At 37.9% G+C, this 19,501-nt stretch overlaps 1 protein-coding gene across 5 annotated transcripts in view; it reads left to right on the top strand.

Annotated features, from left to right (window-relative positions):
* The window catches only part of robo1 (roundabout, axon guidance receptor, homolog 1 (Drosophila)), a 507,989-nt gene that overhangs the window by 292,744 nt on the left and 195,744 nt on the right, over window positions 1-19,501 (top strand). For all 5 annotated transcript variants that reach the window (XM_088639703.1, XM_088639701.1, XM_088639702.1 and 2 more), the window contains one exon: window positions 4,085-4,411. In XM_088639703.1, coding sequence (XP_088495829.1) covers window positions 4,085-4,411 — 327 coding nt within the window. The remainder of the gene's footprint in view (window positions 1-4,084; window positions 4,412-19,501) is intronic.

Below are 19,501 nucleotides of genomic sequence, written 5' to 3'. Positions count from 1 at the left end.
GGGTTTGTGTTCTATGAGGAATACAGAATTCATTGGTAAAGTTTAAAGCTTGTGGTAGGAAGATTTCTGATACACCTGGCAAAAATACACAATTCAAAATAAAGGGTTAGAATCAGAGTTGAATCAGGGTTGTAGATTAATGCTGAATAATTAACAACCATTTGCTTTTTATTCATTTCATAGACAGAAAAGATCTACTGATATCAGTATATTCTGTACCCATTTTAAATTAGTATTTGAACCTGATTAATCTGAGGGCATAAACTAAAAAAATAATACCAAATCTGTGAACGGCAGCCAGAGAATATCACTTATCACCTTGGTCCTGAGTTTGTTTTTAAACATACACCAAAATGGATTCATCTGTTTACATTTAGATTCTTCTTACACATTCAATTGTTTAGGAGAGAGAAAGGACGAGCAATTCAGTTTGAAATGTTTTTCACATAGTTTGTGTTTCCTTTTCAGACTAAATGAAGTCTGGAAATTCTGCAAAGAATTGTGTTGTTTAAATGCAATTAACATCAAAAAATGGATTTAATGGGATTAGAGTTGGAAGGGTTTTTTTAATTGTGAGATTGGGCAACTGTTATAGTTATAGTTATAGTTTATAATTGAAGAAGATATCACACAATCCTGACTTAAAATATTTTTATTTTTATTGACATAGTTTAAAAACAACCAATCATTCCAGTGTCAAAATCAGATCCTAAGTGCTAAATCTTAAGAACAGGTACAGGTGAGAGTTATGTCCCAATGGGACATTTCCATTTAACAAAACCTTAAAAGCAGGGATCAATGGAGACATTATTTGTTGCTTGCCTTTTCTTATATGCCAGTCAGGTTCAGCCTTAATGATTAGTAAATAAAAGAAAGGTCATGTTATGGTCAAAACAAATTATTAATAGTGTACTATCTTTGTTTATGTAATTAAAGTACTGTAAAGCTTTTCTATAAAAAAACATAATTCAGTGATTTCATATATCAAATTGCCTCATAAAAACTGAAGGAGAATACATTGCAAAATGTCACATCAACAATGAGCTGCTTAGATATTTAAAGGGCCTCGACTGTTTCATCATCCAAGGTGATAAGTTCTCTAAAAAACACATATTCTTTATTGTTGTTACATTTGTTCATTCATTACTTTGTTGTCTTAATAATTGTAGCATTGTTAATGAGACTGCTTTGTGTACTTGTGCAAAGGTGTTTCTCTGTTAAATGCTGGGTCAGTGATCAATGTTTCAGTTCACTATGGTTCCTGCTTTACAGAACACTAATTAAGGAGAACATCAGTCAGTCTGCTTGACAGGCAACCTTTTGTTCCCCGTGAACTCCTGCAATGAACAGTCTCAGGGGCTTCAGAGAAAATCCTCTTCTGCTCAATATATTTTTCTTAAAAAAATATTTGCGATCTATGATTAGAGAAATATATACTGTTAAATTAAATAGAACAACAATAATAATGATTGTAACAGTAGATGACAATGTTTTTAGTTATGTTCCAGCTGTTGAGGTTCAGAGATATTCTGTTTTCAGTTTTTGGTTTTATTTTCTATTGCTGGATTTCCTTTAAATTTGCAAATCAGCATTTGTTCTTATGATAAGAATGAGAATTGCTGCTGAGTTCATACTATAATGAACTTCCTCACTTAGACAGTTAGCAGTCAGATGAAACAATGAATAATTTCCTTGCTCTTGCTTAAAAATACATAGCACTGCTGAGACAATTAAGCCAAACCTATTTAATTGGAGCTGATTGCTCTCAGACTCCAAAACCTCCCTGGTTCTGTGTCTTCATGATTAGCATGTTAACCAGGTTTTTCCAAGAGCTTAACGGTCATTGCTGATCAGTAAATTGTGATGGGAAGATTGTTTTTCTCTTTCACTAAGTGCGTTTATGTTTCAACATCAAGCAATAATTGGTGACACCCTTCTCACAAGCATCTCAGTTGTGTTTATTTTGGCTTTCAGCTCTGACCTCAGAAAGGTTTTTAATTACAGAGTCCCAGATTTAGTGTTTTTTTCTACAGCACTGAAAAATTGGAGATAATTAAAGGATGAATAGAAACAAGTTTAGCAAGTTTAAAATTTTCTTATCATTAATGAAGCAAAAAAAATGCATGAGTTGTTATCACATATAGAACTGCCATGCAAAACCATCTTCCCTTAAAAGGCTTGAGGGTTGAACTTGAAGCTGTTTGGCAATATGAATTTTATGGGTAGTTTAAAGAGCAGTGCAGTGAAGCAGAACCTTAATTTTCATTGCAAGATTTGACTTTTAAGAAGACCTGCATGCTGATCTAAACGTGTCATGAAAAACTCCCATAATTCATTTGGTGTTCCATAAGACTGTGCTCTCTGTTAATTTGTCTCAAGGCTTTAATGGTGGATGGTACTTCCAGTGTATTTCTTGACATAGAGAAAATCATTTATATAAAGTAGCAGCTTTTATCTTGAAGGATCTCAAAGTACCATCACTAAAATTCACCCCCCACTGGCAGCCATTCTTTTCCAGCAGCCCTGCAATACAACAGATTAGTTAGAGAAAAAAAATATTAAGGAGCTCACCAAAAATAAACCTTAGCGAGGCAAGATTATATAAATCCAGACTGGTATTTAGCCAGCACACTGGAGTAAACACTCCTGCTTTTTTAACTCTATTCCATGGGATCATTTAATGATCAAGTAGTTAGGACCTTAGTCTAATGTCTTATCTGAAGGATACAATTTCTTTTCCTGTAGATGAAGTTACAGGTGAGCACATAGCAGGATAGTTTAAGGTGATACATGCAATGTAACACACGTCCATCGAGGTTGTCTGAAATAATTGAGTGAGCACAGTGTTTCTGAAATCTGTCCTGTGTGATGCCACATGGGAACAAATATTAGTGGGGCCCGTCACACAGACACACCCCGACAGGCCAGACAGTTTAATAACGTTTATTTTTATATAAAAAATAATAGAAAAAATAAAGCATCAAACTAAAATAAAGCCTAGCTCTTAGTTTCTTGACTATCGTAGAGTTCCATGTCTAAATACCAGGGGCTACAAAGCTGCCACAGGTATGTTTCTTTTATAAGACAATACCGTTTATTCAAAAGAAATGGTTTCCATACTCACACTCTATGTGTCCAGGTTTATCAGGTTTGTATTCCATTCAGTTTATGTCCCTTAGATTTTATTTCTTACAATCCTTTTCTCTCATCATGAGTGTTCTAGTTGTTATGGCAGTACAGTAAAACACTACACTGGCTGGAACTGTGGCAGTCTGCACTCACTCAGAAGTGCTTCCCCAACTTCCAGTGTACCTGCTACTGGCTCGTTAGTCAATTTTATATAGACCTTGAACCTTGAACTTAAACTTTATTGCCATATGTAACTGGTACAACCGGTGCTGGTACAATGGAATTCTTACAAAAAGTCTCTCGATTGTTAAAAAAAGTGTAAAATATAAAGTGCAGACAGTGCATCAAGACAGTATACAAACAAACATTAGACAATGTACAAGTAAACAGTTTGAATGTAAACAATGCAGACATGTAAACAATGACTGCGATAAATAAGATTACAACGAGGTAGATGGTGTAGGTGTGGTCCAAGGGGTATGGCCAAATGTATTTGCCAATCCTACTGCTTGTGGGTAAAAGCTATTGAAGAATCTGGTGGTAAGTGTCCTTATGCTCTTGTATCTCTTCTGTGAGGGCAGTGAAGTGAAGAGCTCATGCCCGGGGTGGTATCAGTGAGCAGGGCACACAGCTGTTTCTTTGTTTCAGCATTTGCCTGTTGATGCCATCTTGTGTGCCGGCATTCTCTCTGAGCCATCTTAGCTTCAGGGAAAGTCCACCCTTCCAGGAGGTTCCCTCTTGTTACAAAATAGGAACAGAATAGATTAACAAGTACATAGATTACAAGCTTGGCTTGGTTCAGGGACATAAACTGGACATGCCTGAGAAAATCAGGTTCAGGAAAAACTTGATCTGTTTTAGCTGTAAAGGTACCTTTGCCGAGAACAGGATTGGCAGAAATCAGTTAAAGCACTTGTGGGTTAGTAAAGTTACCTCTTTTCTGTGTTTGTCAAAGGATCCCGCCTTCGCCAGGAGGACTCCCCTCCTCGGATTGTGGAGCACCCCTCTGACCTGATCGTCTCCAAGGGGGAGCCGGCCACCCTCAACTGCAAGGCGGAGGGCCGGCCCACCCCCACAGTGGAGTGGTACAAGGACGGAGAGCGGGTGGAGACCGACAAGGATGACCCCCGCTCCCACCGCATGCTGCTGCCCAGTGGCTCGCTCTTCTTCCTGCGCATCGTGCACGGGCGCCGCAGCAAGCCGGACGAGGGCAGTTACGTCTGCGTGGCCAGGAACTACCTGGGGGAGGCCATCAGCCAAAATGCATCCCTGGAAGTGGCCAGTGAGTACAAGCCCTGTTTATTTGTGGAACTGGCTCTGAATTTGGCAAGGTGTCCTCCAGCTGTGGCTGTCCTAGTGTTGGCTTCTGTTCTATGTGGGCTTTCAGTTTCTGACTTGAACCAGCTATTGATTGAACTGATCCAAAGCAATTGTTTTGTTTCCCAAATAAAAAATAATTGTACATTTTAGGGGGCAGCATGAGGTAGTTCTTAGGGTGCTGGTTCAGTGCTATGTTCACCACTATTGTTTTGCAGTTAGAGGCACCTTATCATCATCATTCTGTATTAGTAAATAATTTAAAAATCATTTAGTTACATTTTTTTTCTCTGAAAATCTTCATGTGGCAGTAGTTTTATGTGTGTGATCTAGAATTTCAATACAAGGAGCGTGTAAATTTATTTACAACACATGTACGATATTTGCTACAGCATTTAATGACAGGTTTGAAATAACAGATATTATTTGTGACATGGTGGTTGTGAGTGAGCAGTGGTTAACTTTGTTGTCTCATAGTGCTGGGGACCTGGCTTACATTCCTGGGTTGCTATCTACATGTTCAGTTTGCATGTTCTCCCCGTGTTTGCATGGGTTTCCCTAGGGTGCTGTTTTCCTCCCTTAGTCCACAGACATACTGGTAGGTTAATTGGCTTCTGGAAAAATGGTCAGTGGTTTGAGTGTGTGCATGTTTGTGTGTGTGTCCTACAATGGACTGGCATCCCATTCAGGGTGTATCCTGTCTTGCACCCATTGCTTGCTGAGATGGGCTTTGGCTGCCCCTCAACTCTGTATTAGATAATGTGGCTTGGAAAATGGATGGATATTATTTGTAACTGTGTTATAGATTGCATAGCCAAAGCTGAAAATACTCTTTGTAAGTATTGGCACTCATTAGATGCTGTGTAGTTACAGTACTCCATCTTAAAGTTTAGACATAAAAAATGGTGTCCAGCCTTTCCTTAATGGCAAAGATGTTGCCAAGGAGAAAGTAAATTCCATAATTTTTAGGATCACTGAGCATGCTCAAAGTGGTGTTGAAAAAGTATTGGAGAAACTGACTTTTTTGCACTTCATAATTTCTTCTGTGTAGATTGACAAGCTTTTGACAGTGTATTCTTATTACTGAGTGTCTGTTTTAAAGTGTAGACTCTAACAAGTAATTCTTGCTTTTGCTGCTTCTTATAATGAAACAGTTTCTAGCCTAAGTCCTTAAAATTCGCTGCAGTTCCCTCTTGGTCTTTAGAATGACAGCTGTTACTGTTGCCTGCGTAGCTGCCTTAACCCAGAACATCCTTGTCCATGTTAATTCTGAGCACTTCATTTTGTTTTAATAAACCTGTTTTACTGTATGCTCTTCCTTCTTGTGCCATTCTTTTCACTAGCCTTTAACTCTTTGTCTTTTCTGAATGCTGACAACCAGTGTTCAAACAAAACACAGGGCCAAGCCCAACAGAATGCAGAGCTAGGCTGGCCCTCCCTGCCTAAGAAAACTTATTTTCAAGGCGTTTGTTTGTGTGAGTGTGAGTAGGGGCTGTCAGTCCAGATCGGCCAGTCACTGATTATGTCACAAAATGGCAAGTATTTCAAACTTCAGTGGTCGCTGCTTCTCTTTCATCCCCTTATCCTCAGCATTGTGAACTGGTCTCAAGTATCAGTGCTTTGCATAGATGTCCAGGACCTGTCACTAAGGCTCTTATTGTAATCTAATCAAGATGACTGGAGACAGGGTCGTGCACCCATTTAGAAAACGCCAGGCTGGTTTGTCAGAGCTGCGGAGTGTTATCAGCTTGGACTTGACTTGGAGCCTTTTTAAACATTGTCGCTAGGAGAAAAGAGCCTGGTGGAGCTCAAATCTCTTAACCCTTCTAATAATGGCACCAGTGTTTTTTTTCCTTCTTTACTATTATTTAATTTGGTTCTGTTGCTTCCACACTCTGGAATTCCTTTCTCATTTGTGTTTTAAATACTCCTACTTTGTTCTCACTTAGATTGTAACCAACCCTTCTCATTGGTGTTCCCCAAAAAACAGTTTTCATATTTGAAATTGGTTGTTGGAAAATTATCTGGGGTGGGACTACAACACTGTGCAACCGCTGTTAATTTTGTGTATCCATATGTATGGAAATATCCTTGTTCCAGGGTGTGCAAAAGGTTATTAGTTTTGTAGCCGTTAATCTATTCTTATTGTTGTAACTCTTACCTACTTTTTTATTAATATTTTATATGGTATGTTTTTGTATTTAAATTATTTTTAATGTACAGCACTTTGTGAAGGATCCTTGAAAGGTGCCATTTGAAAAAAAGTTTGACTTATTCTCTGTCATTACAAACTTAAGATCATTTCTAAAAAGTGTTCTAAACTGAAAATAGGAATTGTGCAGAAGAAGAGACAAAATGCTTAGAGCAGATTGCAAACCCAACTATTTTCTACAGTCAGAGACACAGAAGTAGTCATGGAGAGTATAACAATTGATTTAAAAAAATCAGGGTGCTCTGACGTTTTGTCAAAATATCCCATTTAGTCTTGTCATGTCAGCCACTAACAAATAACAACCAGTCTGCTGTTTCTAATATTCTTTGTCATCTCGTTAGGCCTTAGCATTGTAGTTTCCTGGAGGAAAAAAAAAGTAGTTCATATGTGTTCCATGTGTTTGTCATTACTGTAAATCAGATGCTAAAAATACTTTGTAAAAAATGAATAAAATATAATATTTTCAGATTGGTTCATGTGAAAATAGAAATAAAAACCGTTTGGCTTGAAATTCCCATAATTAATGAGTATGACCCACAGCTGTAATACATTTTGCTTACTCTGTACAAGGTTCAAGCACAACATTAACGATACAGGCACAATTTTCAACCCTGTCCTTAAAGACATGTTTTGTGCCCCTGCACACCAGGATTTCTACATATAATTATGTTGTCAGAGCAACTTGGACTACATGCCTGCAGGAGACATTTGCAAAAACGATTACAAATTTACAAGGCTTTAAACTTGTATCAACTCTTAAGCAGGATATTTCGTTAGTGATTCAGGGCATTCTACTGAATAATTACAAAGCTGCAAAATGTTTTCTTATCTCTTTCCTAGAGAAACGAGAAGGCTTTCTCCCTGTCTAGAATCTCCTTAAAGCACACTGTTCACACTGAAACAAAGACAGAGCTGTCAATGCCATTTGTGAGCCAGCAAAAAAATGCAGTTTTGGAAGGAATGTCTAAGATACCTAATTGAATTTGGATTTTTTTCTCATTAATATCTTTTGAAACTTTTTTAAATAAACCATGTAAAAAGCTGGTAGTGAAATTATTTTCTATCCATGACTATCATTGATAAACTATAAAAAACTATGAAAATATATTTTAACCCTAAAAAGGTTTATCATGTTAAGGTGCTGACTTCTATGATTAGCCAGTACTAAACCCATTGTAAAGATAATCCTTGTTTCAACAACTCTGTTTTTCCAAGCTGTAAGAGGTAATGGTGTGACCTGAACATTTTCCTTTAACATACAGTACAGTCAACAGCCTCTCAAAGAAAGCTTGTCTCCTGTTTAGCATTCTTTAGTTAATGTGTAATGCACACAATTTCCAAATGTCCATATTCTGAAACATATCCATCACTCCTTTATTTTCACATTGCTTTAGTGCAGTAGCATTATACACTCAATGGTAAAGATACATACAAACAAAGACATCTCTATTAATGGGTTGCTCATTTGCTCTACTCCAGAGGTTACTGGTTAAGCTTTGTCTTTCCAGGCAATATAACATTATTTGCTACAGTATATAGGGAAGGATTTAAAACCATTCTGCTCAGTGTTTCTTTACTGTTCCCTAGAACTTAAGCAGCTGTAGGAACAATGAACAAAGCTGAAATTTTTCATCTACACAAATATGTGCTTGACTGTTGTACTGATTTCTCTGCCTTTTGGTACCATTAGAGCTTTCTGCTAAAAGTACTACTTATTTTTAGTCTTGCTGTTTAACACCCACTCAAATTTTCTGATGACTAATAATTATATTTTCACATGCAAGATACAACTTAAAACCGTGTGACCACTTCCACAGATATTTTGAGTAAGAGGTCTGTAACAAATTGTACATTCACTATGTAGTTTACACTTCAGAACCAAGGGCTCAGGGGTCATACATTTGGAATAAGGTTTTTATTCCATTCACAATCATTGACAGAACAAGAGGAAAAGGAAAACAAAATCCACTGTTATTTTTTTAGTGTTGGCTGGGGCTGACCTTAGGGAAATGAAGTCCATTGTAGCTTGCTGGGCCCTGTGAATGGATGTGGGGGTGACCAAACTAATGTGTGCATTGGGGGCCGGGGGGGTTGGAACGTGCTTTAGCGTGACGGAAGAGGCAGCCCTTCACCGGCAGTGGAAGTCATCTGCTGAGCGCTGCACAGTTGGCACATGGCAGTAAAAGTCATATCTGAGACACAGACCCCCTACTCCCCCTAGCCCTCCCTGACAGAGGAATATCTGATAGACATCTGTTGGCTCTTTCAAACTGTAGAAACCACTCTGATGGCATAAGAAAGAGGAGATAATCCTTCTAATTCAAAAGAATTCATTTTCTTGTTTGCCTTTCCTTAAAATAATGAATATGGACTGTGCCTGCATCCAGCCTGCAGCTGAAATCCCTTCTCCTTGTCTTTTTTTAACTTGAGCTCCTACAAATGAAATATTTTTAACATCCTTTTGTATTTGTGTTTCCTTTAAATTATTGCAAGGTGTTTTGGATGAATAGCTCAGTTTCCTTTGAGAAATTTTTCTTCTTGTCCTTTTGGACTGAATTTTTTAGCACTGTTTTGGTTTAATTGTCCAATAAATCACAGCATGACTTGTACCTTGAGAACACCTTTTACTGTTAGAACAGTGCAATATGTCCTTTTTTGTTGCAAATGCAGCAATACTTAAGTTCCCTACTGGAACACTGATTAACTGTATATTTGTAACTGTTAAGTTTCACTGGGTAAGTAAGTTCTAAGGCGATTGACAAGCCAGGAGGAAATTGAAAAGGACTAGGCTCTTCATATTAGGGGAAACTATCATATCTGTTTTTGTTTTAATCTACTGTAATTCTTGTTGTTTACATTGACAGCAAGATTACCACCATGTGATTTTAAAGAAAGCTTCCAAAATGTATTTTAAATGCAGTCATTTTGGGATCATGCTTGCCATGTCAGACAAGAGGTGAGGTCAAATATCCACCATCCTGTAAAGTAATTAGCAACATCCTGTGTATTGCATCTTCCTTCTGATAATGTGCAACTGCAACTGCAATACTTGTACTTTATTTTTCCAGTTATAATAAATGAGCAGTTTTATTTATAGTGTAAATATATTCAACTGATGCACTATTTGTTCTCCACTGTCCTATGTTGCTTTCTGCTAAAGGTGTACCTATACTACAATGAGCATTAACATACTGATGCAATTTGATGCCCATCGCAGTATTTCGTTTACATTGTACTTTAAAAAGCATTGTTTTCTCATTATTTTAGTTCATTGTGTAGGAGTGTATTATCTAAATCATACACAGCATTTATGAAAAAATATGTTGTATTTTACTTTAAAATGTAACAACAAAACTAGGTAAGGTGGATGGCTTCCTCTCATTTGCAGACTTTCTTATGTTCTCATATTTTCATTCCTGATTGTTAAAAAGATTAACAAAGAAAAGGAAATGATGTGGTAAATAGCTGGTGTGGTTTCACTCAGCTGTTTACTAATGAATACGTCAACAACATGTATCCGGCAGCAGAACGACGGAACTGTTTTGGATATTAGAACCACTCAAGATTAATCTCAAGATGGTAAAATATGTTATTTAGAAGCCATTGATGTAACTCTTCCAACGTTCGCTCAAGACAGGAGTAGTACCTTAGAAATGGAAAATTGCCAACGTAGTACCCATCTCAAAGAGGATTGGCAAAACTAACTCAAGTAATTATAGGTACAAGATTATGGAAACAATTATTTGAAGTAAAGCAGAGGATTCACTGAAACACTGTAGAAGCAGTAAATTAAATTAAAAAATATATAGATATAATTCAATACTTGGTAAACACCTAACAGGTGATGATTAATGTAATGTTTTGCACGAAGGCAGGTAAACTATTTTATAAATTCACATTGGGAAACAGAGTTAGAAGAGGGCTACTTATGAAAAAGACTGAGATGTTTATATTGAGACATCTTTTAATTTTTCTAGACAATGTAGGGAAACAAAGAAAAAGGCCAACAAAATGTTATGATACATACAGTACAGTAGTTAAAAGTGTAAAATTCAAGTCACAGGATGTTATATTACAATTAGTTTAGAAAACTCTGAGAGGACCTGTTACAAGTATTTACAATTTTCAATGGTATTGACAAACTCAGTAGATTTTTTAAATATTAGCAAGCCAGTAATGGAATATTTTATATTTTATTGGAATGTTTTTTATGAGATTAAATGAGCCAAGTGTGCCAAAGAGAAGTTTTTATACTGTAACTCTTCTAAGTCCTACCCTTGAAAGATTAAACCATATGTGCTCTAGAAGGTCCTTTAAAAATCAATCAAAAGGTATTATTAGAATACTTAAGGACCAGCTTTATCTATTGAGCTCTCAGCTTCCTGTCAATGGGCAACCATTACTGCAAGGCGAGGGAGAAAAAGTTAATAATGAGCATCAATACTGGAGGCGGTTGCACTCACTTCAAGCAAGAAGAACAGATATGCAGTGTAATGTTGTCACTGTTGAATCCAGCCTTTCCAGTAAATATCAATATCAACAATATCACTCATATTACTGAAGTCTGTTCAGTGCAGAACACCTTTCTTTGTGAGTGGTAAGCCCGCAATAGTTCCATTGCAGGTACAGTACAAGCTGAGTCCAGAATAACTTATACAAAAACATTTTTTTTTATCATTCTTGTAATTTTAATTTGTTAATTACATGGCATTTTAATTAATTAAAATGAGACTTTTTTTTTCTTTTGTTGATTAAGCTCTGCTGGATTGGGCCCCTGTTAAATACATTTCTTGAATCATTACTGTATTCAGATTGTGTTTATACAATGGCTATATTCCACTAAACTGCTCAAGTTTGGGTTTCTAGTTTGGATGGAGGGCAAAGCACACAAAGACCAGGACTGGCAGGGAAACAAATTGTTCCTCAGGCATTTGTTTTCCAAGGAGCCTGGTACAGTACCAAGTGAAGGGCAATGGGTAGATCCTAGCTAATGATGAGGTATGTGTCACGACCACTAACTTGCCCAGACCAGCCCCCAGGAGGACTAATCAGTTCCAGCAGCAGGCCTTGGAGCTGGTCCCTGCCGTTTCTGTGGTGCTAAGGTCTTGCTCAGAGTCTCAGTATTTGCAGACTAGCGTGAGTGGAAATTAAAATGGACTGAAGTGGCTGCAGGACACAAGCAGAGGCCTCAGAGATGTTGCCTAACCAAGAACTGGTCCAAGAGAGCACATTGATCTGGGAGATTGGATGGAATTTGAAAGGCTGGCAGTCTTTAATTTAGATAGATAGATACTTTATTGATCCCGTGAGGGAAATTGCAGTGCAACAGCAGCTTAACACACACAACACAGCCACAGTGTAACGAATTATATACTAATAGTACAATACATACAATACAATACAAGAGTTACTCACAGTCCGGACACACAAGAGGAAACTAGAACAGAACAGTACACAGAAAATCGTATCACACGTATGAATATAAATATAGATGTAACCATAGATATAAATATAAATATAAATGTATTGCACAGGTCCCTGGCATATATTGCACAAAAGTGGTTGTAAACGGGAAAAAGAAAAAGAAAAAGAAAAAGAAAAAGAAAGAGACCAGATGTAGCAGTATATGTGTATATGCGTTTAGTCCAGAAACAGGTCACTGTCGCTGTTGCCTCTGCCAAGACGCAAGGTGGATGCGTTGTACAGTCTTATGGCAGACGGCAAGAATGACCTCCTGTAGCGCTCCCTGTCGCACCGTGGGTGAATCAGTCTATTGCTGAACGTGCTCTTCATTCCTGCAAGCCTGTCATAGAGGGGATGGGAGAAGTTGTCCATGATGGCCTCCAGTTTGGACATCATTCTCCTCTCAGCCACTACCTCCAAGGGGTCCAGGTCAGACCCAATGACAGAGCTCGCTCTCCTGATGAGCTTGTTCAGCCTTTTGGAATCTACTGCTCTAATCCCAGAGCCCCAGCACACCACTGCGTAGAAAATGGCACTCGCTACCACCGACTGATAAAACATGTGTAGCATCTTACTACACACATTGAAGGACCTGAGCCTCCTCAAGAAGTAAAGTCGGCTCTGTCCGTTCTTATAGATGGCCTCGATGTTCTTAGACCATTCCAGTCTATCGTCGATGTGCACTCCCAGGTACTTGTACGAGTCCACCATCTCCACGCCACTCCCATGGATGTAGACAGGAGTAGGTTTGACCTTTTTCCTCCTGAAATCTACCACCAGTTCCTTTGTCTTTGTAACATTCAGTTCCAAGTGGTTCACCCCACACCACTCCACAAAGCTGCTGACCAGTCCTCTGTACTCCTCCTCCTGCTCACCCTTGATACATCCAACAATCGCAGAGTCATCTGAGAACTTTTGCAGGTGGCATGACTTTGAGTTGTACTTAAAGTCCGAAGTATAGAGGGTGAAGAGGAATGGAGAAAGAACTGTCCCTTGAGGTGCCCCTGTGTTACTCACTACCAGTTCAGACACGCAGTTCTGAAGTCTCACAGACTGTGGTCTGCCCGTCAGGTAGTCAGTGATCCACGAGGTCATGGAGGCATCGACTTGCATCTCCTCCAGCTTCCTCCTTAGAAGTAAGGGCTGGATGGTATTGAAGGCACTGGAGAAGTCGAAAAACATGATCCTTACAGTGTTGCCAGCCCTGTCCAGGTGTGAGTAGGCCCTTTGCAGCATGTAGATGATCGCATCCTCCACACCAACACTGGGCTGGTAGGCAAACTGTAGGGTGTCCAGTAATTTCTTGTGTTGATTGCTCTTTCTGCTTGACCCTTTCAAGGAAGAAATCAAGGCACTTGCCAATGGTCTTCTTCATAAGCTATAAAACTTAATATTATTAGGCATCCTTTTGGTGTTAAATTACATTAAACTACATAGAATATACAACTGGGGATGTTGCTCTAATATACAGTATGAAAGTTTATACCGTGAGAGCAAGTGCTACCTTAGAAATCTAAATTAAGCTTACAGGAGTATTTTGGCTTTTTTAAAACAGATTTTTTTGTCAGCTGCCAAGATAAATGAAGATTGTTTAGTAGCTACATAAGGTTATATAATTAAAATAAGTTTCCTTTAGTTTCATTAAAAAATTTAAATGAAACCAGACTGTGTCTGTTATTGTGACTGAGTCTGCATTCTGGTTCTTGGATGCTGAGGATTTTTAATCATTTGTTTCAGTTTAGCTCAGGTTATAAAGTATATGTCATGACAACCCACTGTAAATTTATTCTAACAATACCACTGTCCTAGCAATGTTGTGAAAGCCTTACTCTGTACAAAAAGTTTAATCTTGCTTACAGAAAGTAAATGTTCTTTCCTCTGGTTCATTCGGCCTCAGAGCCAAATTAATTGAGTCTTCCATTTTTTATGCAGCTTCTGCAAGTGCATGTGCCCACCAAAATGAAGTGTTCTTGTTAAGCCTTAGCTATGGCAATGTTGGATGACCGCTTTACTCATGCTATAGCAGATTCTGCTCACCTGTCGTGATATGAAGAGCAGGCTTATATGTTGCGGTATGAAACTGTCTCTCAGACAAGACTGAGATTCAAGACTAAAGGAATTATTTTGAACTCTTTTTAATCCTTTGCACTGATGCCCGTTTCTGTTTTAGAAATCACATTTCCTCTGCTCCAGCATGTCTTTTTTCTTAATTTCTTCAGTTGGTTGTACAGTATGTGTGATATCTTAATGGTTCATAGTTCACTGAGTCCCATCAGTTTTGTGTGAGCTGGAGCTGTTGAGCCAGAACAGGCTGTGACTTCTGTGATTTGCCAGACCTGTGACCTGGCAGTATTATTATCTAAAATACCTCACAACTCTCCCAGCTGACACAAGCTCTCCTGTGTCCAGTGATGGCTGCATGTGAGAATAGCAGATGACTCTTGCAAGTGCAGATTTGGGGGTCTTAGTGGGAAAGACAGAATTTAATTAATAATCTCTTAGTAGTATGGGGCAAAGAAAAACAATGATCCAATTGTAAGTTTTTAAAAACCCTGTATAAGCTCAGCTGTTTTTTTAAATTGCCCTATGACACTATTTCTCAGTAGTATAGTTGCATGACAGTGTAACTTTTGTCTTTCCATTTAATTTACAGTACTTCATCAAGCCAGACACTGCCTGATGCAAGGAGTTTGCTTTTGTTATCTACTGTATGCTTAGATATATTTTAAGGATGAGTTTTATCTAACCATCAGGTACTGCTGAAAAGCTCTGAAACAGCATCAGAGATAAAGCAGCTTGATAAGCTTGAAGTGTGACTAAGGGTGTGAAGTAAGCATAATTGCGATGTCCTGATACAAATCTACAGCAGAAACTAGGCTTGTTATCCATCTGTGGGACTTTAGCCAGCGAACAAGGGCCTACTGGCACAGCCTCTCAGTAGAGATCTCCTGAGATGGGAAAAAAGGTTCTTGAGTTGATTCAATGAGGAAAGTCTCATGGCCATTGCATCTGTTGACTGAACTGGTTTTGCAAAGTTACTTACTTCAGAGGATTCAGTACCAGTGATGTGAATGCAGAATTCTGGCCCATTTTCATTATTGTTGCCCTAATGAAAAGAGGATTCACATCCACAGTGAATAGAACACAGCCTAAATTTCTTCATGTTGCTGCCTAGTTTTGTATTATATTTCCCTAGAAAGCTAAAGGTTTAATTCCTGAAAAAAATGCCTGGCTTTCTAAGACTGTAATGCCAGAAGAAACTAAATGATTTGAAAGTTCAGTAAGCACAGTTCAGTTTTGACTTTTATATTAAGCATTAGAAACAAGAGCATTAAAGAGAAGCAAGGCTGTAATGTTACCTGATATGGCTGTTGTATCTTTTTGTTTGGGACAGAGTAGACTGATTACTTGTTCCCGTGGTCCCTGTGTCCACTTAATGTAATTCCAGACAATGACTTGACCCTGTTATGCTCAGGTCTCTTTTGCCTGGCTTCACTACTCCTCTTTCATTATCTGTCTCCTGTCATAAAGACATTAGATTATTTGCAGTTCACTCAGTTTTCAGCAATATGAATTGTACCAGTCAATGAGAAAGGAAAAAATGATATTATTAGCTCAGTTAAGGAAAACAGTTACTTTCTAATCACTAATTACTTTGATTTTGCAGTGTGTTTTTGTTCAATTTTTTTCAAGTGATTTATTTGCATCTTTATTTTCACATTTGGAGTTAATTTGCTTGCTACACAGTGCTGAATGTTACATGTTGGATTTTAGAGCTTGGAAAGTAATGAAACTCATTTATATTGTAAAAAGAAAAATAATTTCTGACTTCTTGATCTAATAAAAGTAATTAAAACATTGTGTCATTTCAGTGTGTTGTTTTCTGGTGCTGAGTTTTAAAAGACTTAGCTCCTTTTTGGTTTCCACGTTTTGACTTGCTTGCAGCATGTTTAATGGCTGGTATGTGTTCTTACTAATGAAAAAGGTAATTCAATAACTTTGTTATTGTTTGTGTTTTTTCTTCTTCATCCCTTAAAAACAGAAATAATAATAATTGCAATCACATAGGATTTTTAAGGATCCCCAAACACTTACAGTAAGTGCAAAATCCTCTGAAGTGCAGCATCTGCTTGCTGATGTGCAGCAGCTATTGTGTGCCAAAATTAGACAAACTGTATTAGACTTCAGGAAGGATATTGGAGGAGTGAAAAAAAAAATGTAACATTCTTCACCATTTTAAAGTAGGACAGGTTGTGTAACACTAAGCTGGACAGGACACCAGGGTTAACTCCAAGCCCAGCTTTGTAAAGGTTCTGAGACCAGATGTGATCAGGCTTCAAGGCAGTTATGCTACTGTGAACTTTATTTTTGTTGTTGCTGGTTGGCAGCATTTGTAATCATGCAGTTTTCTGTCATCTAATTAAAATCTTTCAGCTGTAAAGAATTAAGAATACTCTTCAAATTATAGCATTTTGGTGCCTGCTGTTGAGGATGGCTTAACATGAGAATCCTTGGTGAGCTTTATTTTCCTTGGAACAAGTAATAGGTTTATTCCATGCTGAAAAGAGAAGAAAGAAAACACAACGTTTCGGCCGTGGAGCCTTTTTCAGGTTTTTTTCTTCTTCTTTCTTCTTCAGTTTATTTACTTTGTGTTCTTTGTGAGATTTCTAAATATTTAAAAAGGAAACATTAATGTTAGACATTTAAATTTTACTATTGAGAAAAAAACAAACAAAGGAAAGTCTCTGAAATTGCATCATAATGAGTTGTGTTTTCCAATGGTGATAAAATTGTATATTAAACTTTTTAAGCACTGGAAAAACATACTTATTTTTTGTTTCCCACCACTTCAATTATAATAAAGTGTTTATTTCTAAAAACATTAACAATGAAGATGTGCATAGAAAATACGGACTTAATTTACGTGTTCTAGATCTTGGACATGCACCAGCTTAATATGTTTTCTTAATTATTTATTTTCATGGAACTTGATATCATTTTTGCTCTGAAGTCAGGAACATGATCATTACCTTCTCATGAGTTTTGAAATCCAAAACTTGGGGGTGGCAGTGATTTTCAGGAAAAGAGCTTGATCTCAAGGGCCCAGTAGACAGTGGCTTATTTATCAAAAAGCTAAACCTGATTTTCGATGGGGAGACGGAGTGAGTCTGGGGAGCTTTAGGTATACCCCTCTCTTTTGTGTGGAGTTTATCTGGAAAGGGTGTGGTGATGAAACTGAAGAATCCTCTGTAACAGTACACCTGACAGAAAGAGATGGAGAGTGAGAGAGAGATGAGAATCTCTTTTAAGAGCAGAGAGCTACCTTCTATAGGAGTAGCTTACATCTAAATTAGGGAGAAGATGGCATGTCATTTTCTCTTGGGGGTGGGAGGGCTGGAGGTTATTGTCAGCATGTCTTCTAGTTAGAGTGACAGCTAGGGCATGACCTCCTCACTGGGGCCAAGACGCATCTATGGCTTAGAAGCCTCCTGCTCTGTCCTCTTGATTTCAGTGTTCCAGTAGACTGAAGGGAGCTCGGTTTCAACAATTGTAATCTGGTTTAAATTCACCTGGTTCAAAGAAGCAATTGCTGTCTGTGCGTATCACTAGTGTGATCACAAAGTAAGAGTTAGGGAGTGATATATCCTTTTTTTTCTTTCACTTTAAGTACTGCTTGTGTTTAAGTAACCCAAGTTAAAACATCTGTCCTATTGTAGTCTGCTGGCATCTTGGAATGGAAAGTGTCCGAGTTTCTGTTATTTTTTTAACAGCAGGTTGTAGAATGACATTACATAACATTCTCTCTGAATTTGAAAAGTTTTTAAATTTGTATGATATACAGATAACCATTCTGATGTTTTGTGCACGCTATCTGTTTCTTAGGAATATCAGTAATGGTTTCTGAGCAGGCAAACGGTGTAACATTCTGTTATTGCAATGCCTCAGCATTGTCAGTGCCTATGATCTGTGGAGTTTCCTGATGGGATTACAGCAGGATGCACACTGTGCAGGCGGTGTGATAATTCGATTTTGTCTGGTCTTTAGCAGTAATAGGTTAGTGATTGGGGTGTCAATATCTGGACCTGTATAGAGACAAAAACCCTCAATGAATATATTCAATATAGTTCAGAATCTATAGTATTTTCTGTGTGTATGACATACAGTATATGAAGGTTTTATAGAGGACAGTATATGTAACTGTCCTTTATAGTCCTCTATATACAAAACAGTATGTTTGGACATTTTTACCTAGTTAGAGCTAAAATCATCAGTCTTCCTCATAGCTCGACCTGTGCATTGTGAAGTACTCAACTTTAATGGGGGGATTAATGTCTAGACGTATCAGCCAAAATTTAAGTGTATCATCTCTGCTATGAACTAGTAATTACTACAGTACATTTCTGAATACCAAAATGATCTGAATTTTATAGTAAGGTCAACATGTCCATATTGTTCTTGCTTCTGAAGCAAAGGTTGAGGCAGTTGTATTCCTGATTCATTTGGGTCTGTAATTGATGGCAGTCAGTGAAGAACGGATGCTCATTAGCCTTGTTACCTGGAAACTGCATACCTTTTTTATTCTAATTTCTATTATTGACCATGTACGCTACATTTAACTTAATTATTACTACAGAAGATGCAGCTTGCATTGAAAAAGTGGAATTTAATTCTCTGTGCAAAACAGATTTGCAGATTGTGCAGTTTCTGTGAATTTTTTTATTGGTTTTGTATATGAAAACCAAAACCTAACATAGAGATTAAGACAAAATTTATAATTTTTTAATACAATTGTAATCAATTGTGAAATATTAAGAAATGGGTATCTGGTTTTCTCTTTGTGCAGCTCCTTCTAGAAGATGTCAGCCTTTGTACAATATGTTTAGTTTATACAGTTGCTCCTGCAAGAAATACCACTGATAAAAGAAGACACGTGTGACTCGAAATGATTTTCAAAGCTTATGCACTGGCAAATATTTCAGCCACACTAGTAGTGTGGCAGAGGAGATCTAAGAAAGACCGAGCTGAAGGGAGGATGTGCAGTTTAACGGCTCTCTCCCCAGCCCTTCTGCCTTCTAGCACTAATCTGAAATATGCTGTGATCTCTCATGATTGCTTGCAAGTTGGCAAACATGAACTGCTGTTTGGCATTAAAAAAGGCATCTGGACGCACCATGGCCTGGCAGTGTAGGCTGAGCTTCTCATTGTGAGTAGGAGATAAGAGGACAGGTGGTAATGTGTTTTCTTAAAGCGGAGACAGCTGGCATCTCCTGCAGACCACTGCACAGCATTTCTGTAGGGCTGCTCTCTGCAGCTGAGACATCCCTTGTTAATGTTATCTGGGATACAGTCTTAACCCTACCATTCTCTCCGTGAGCCTCC

Source organism: Lepisosteus platostomus, chromosome 7 (assembly GCF_059453375.1).
Source record: "Lepisosteus platostomus isolate fLepPlt1 chromosome 7, fLepPlt1.hap1, whole genome shotgun sequence".
NCBI lineage: Eukaryota > Metazoa > Chordata > Actinopteri > Semionotiformes > Lepisosteidae > Lepisosteus > Lepisosteus platostomus.
The sequence above is the reverse complement of the archived record's forward strand: the minus strand, read 5'-3'. Positions and strand labels throughout refer to the sequence as shown.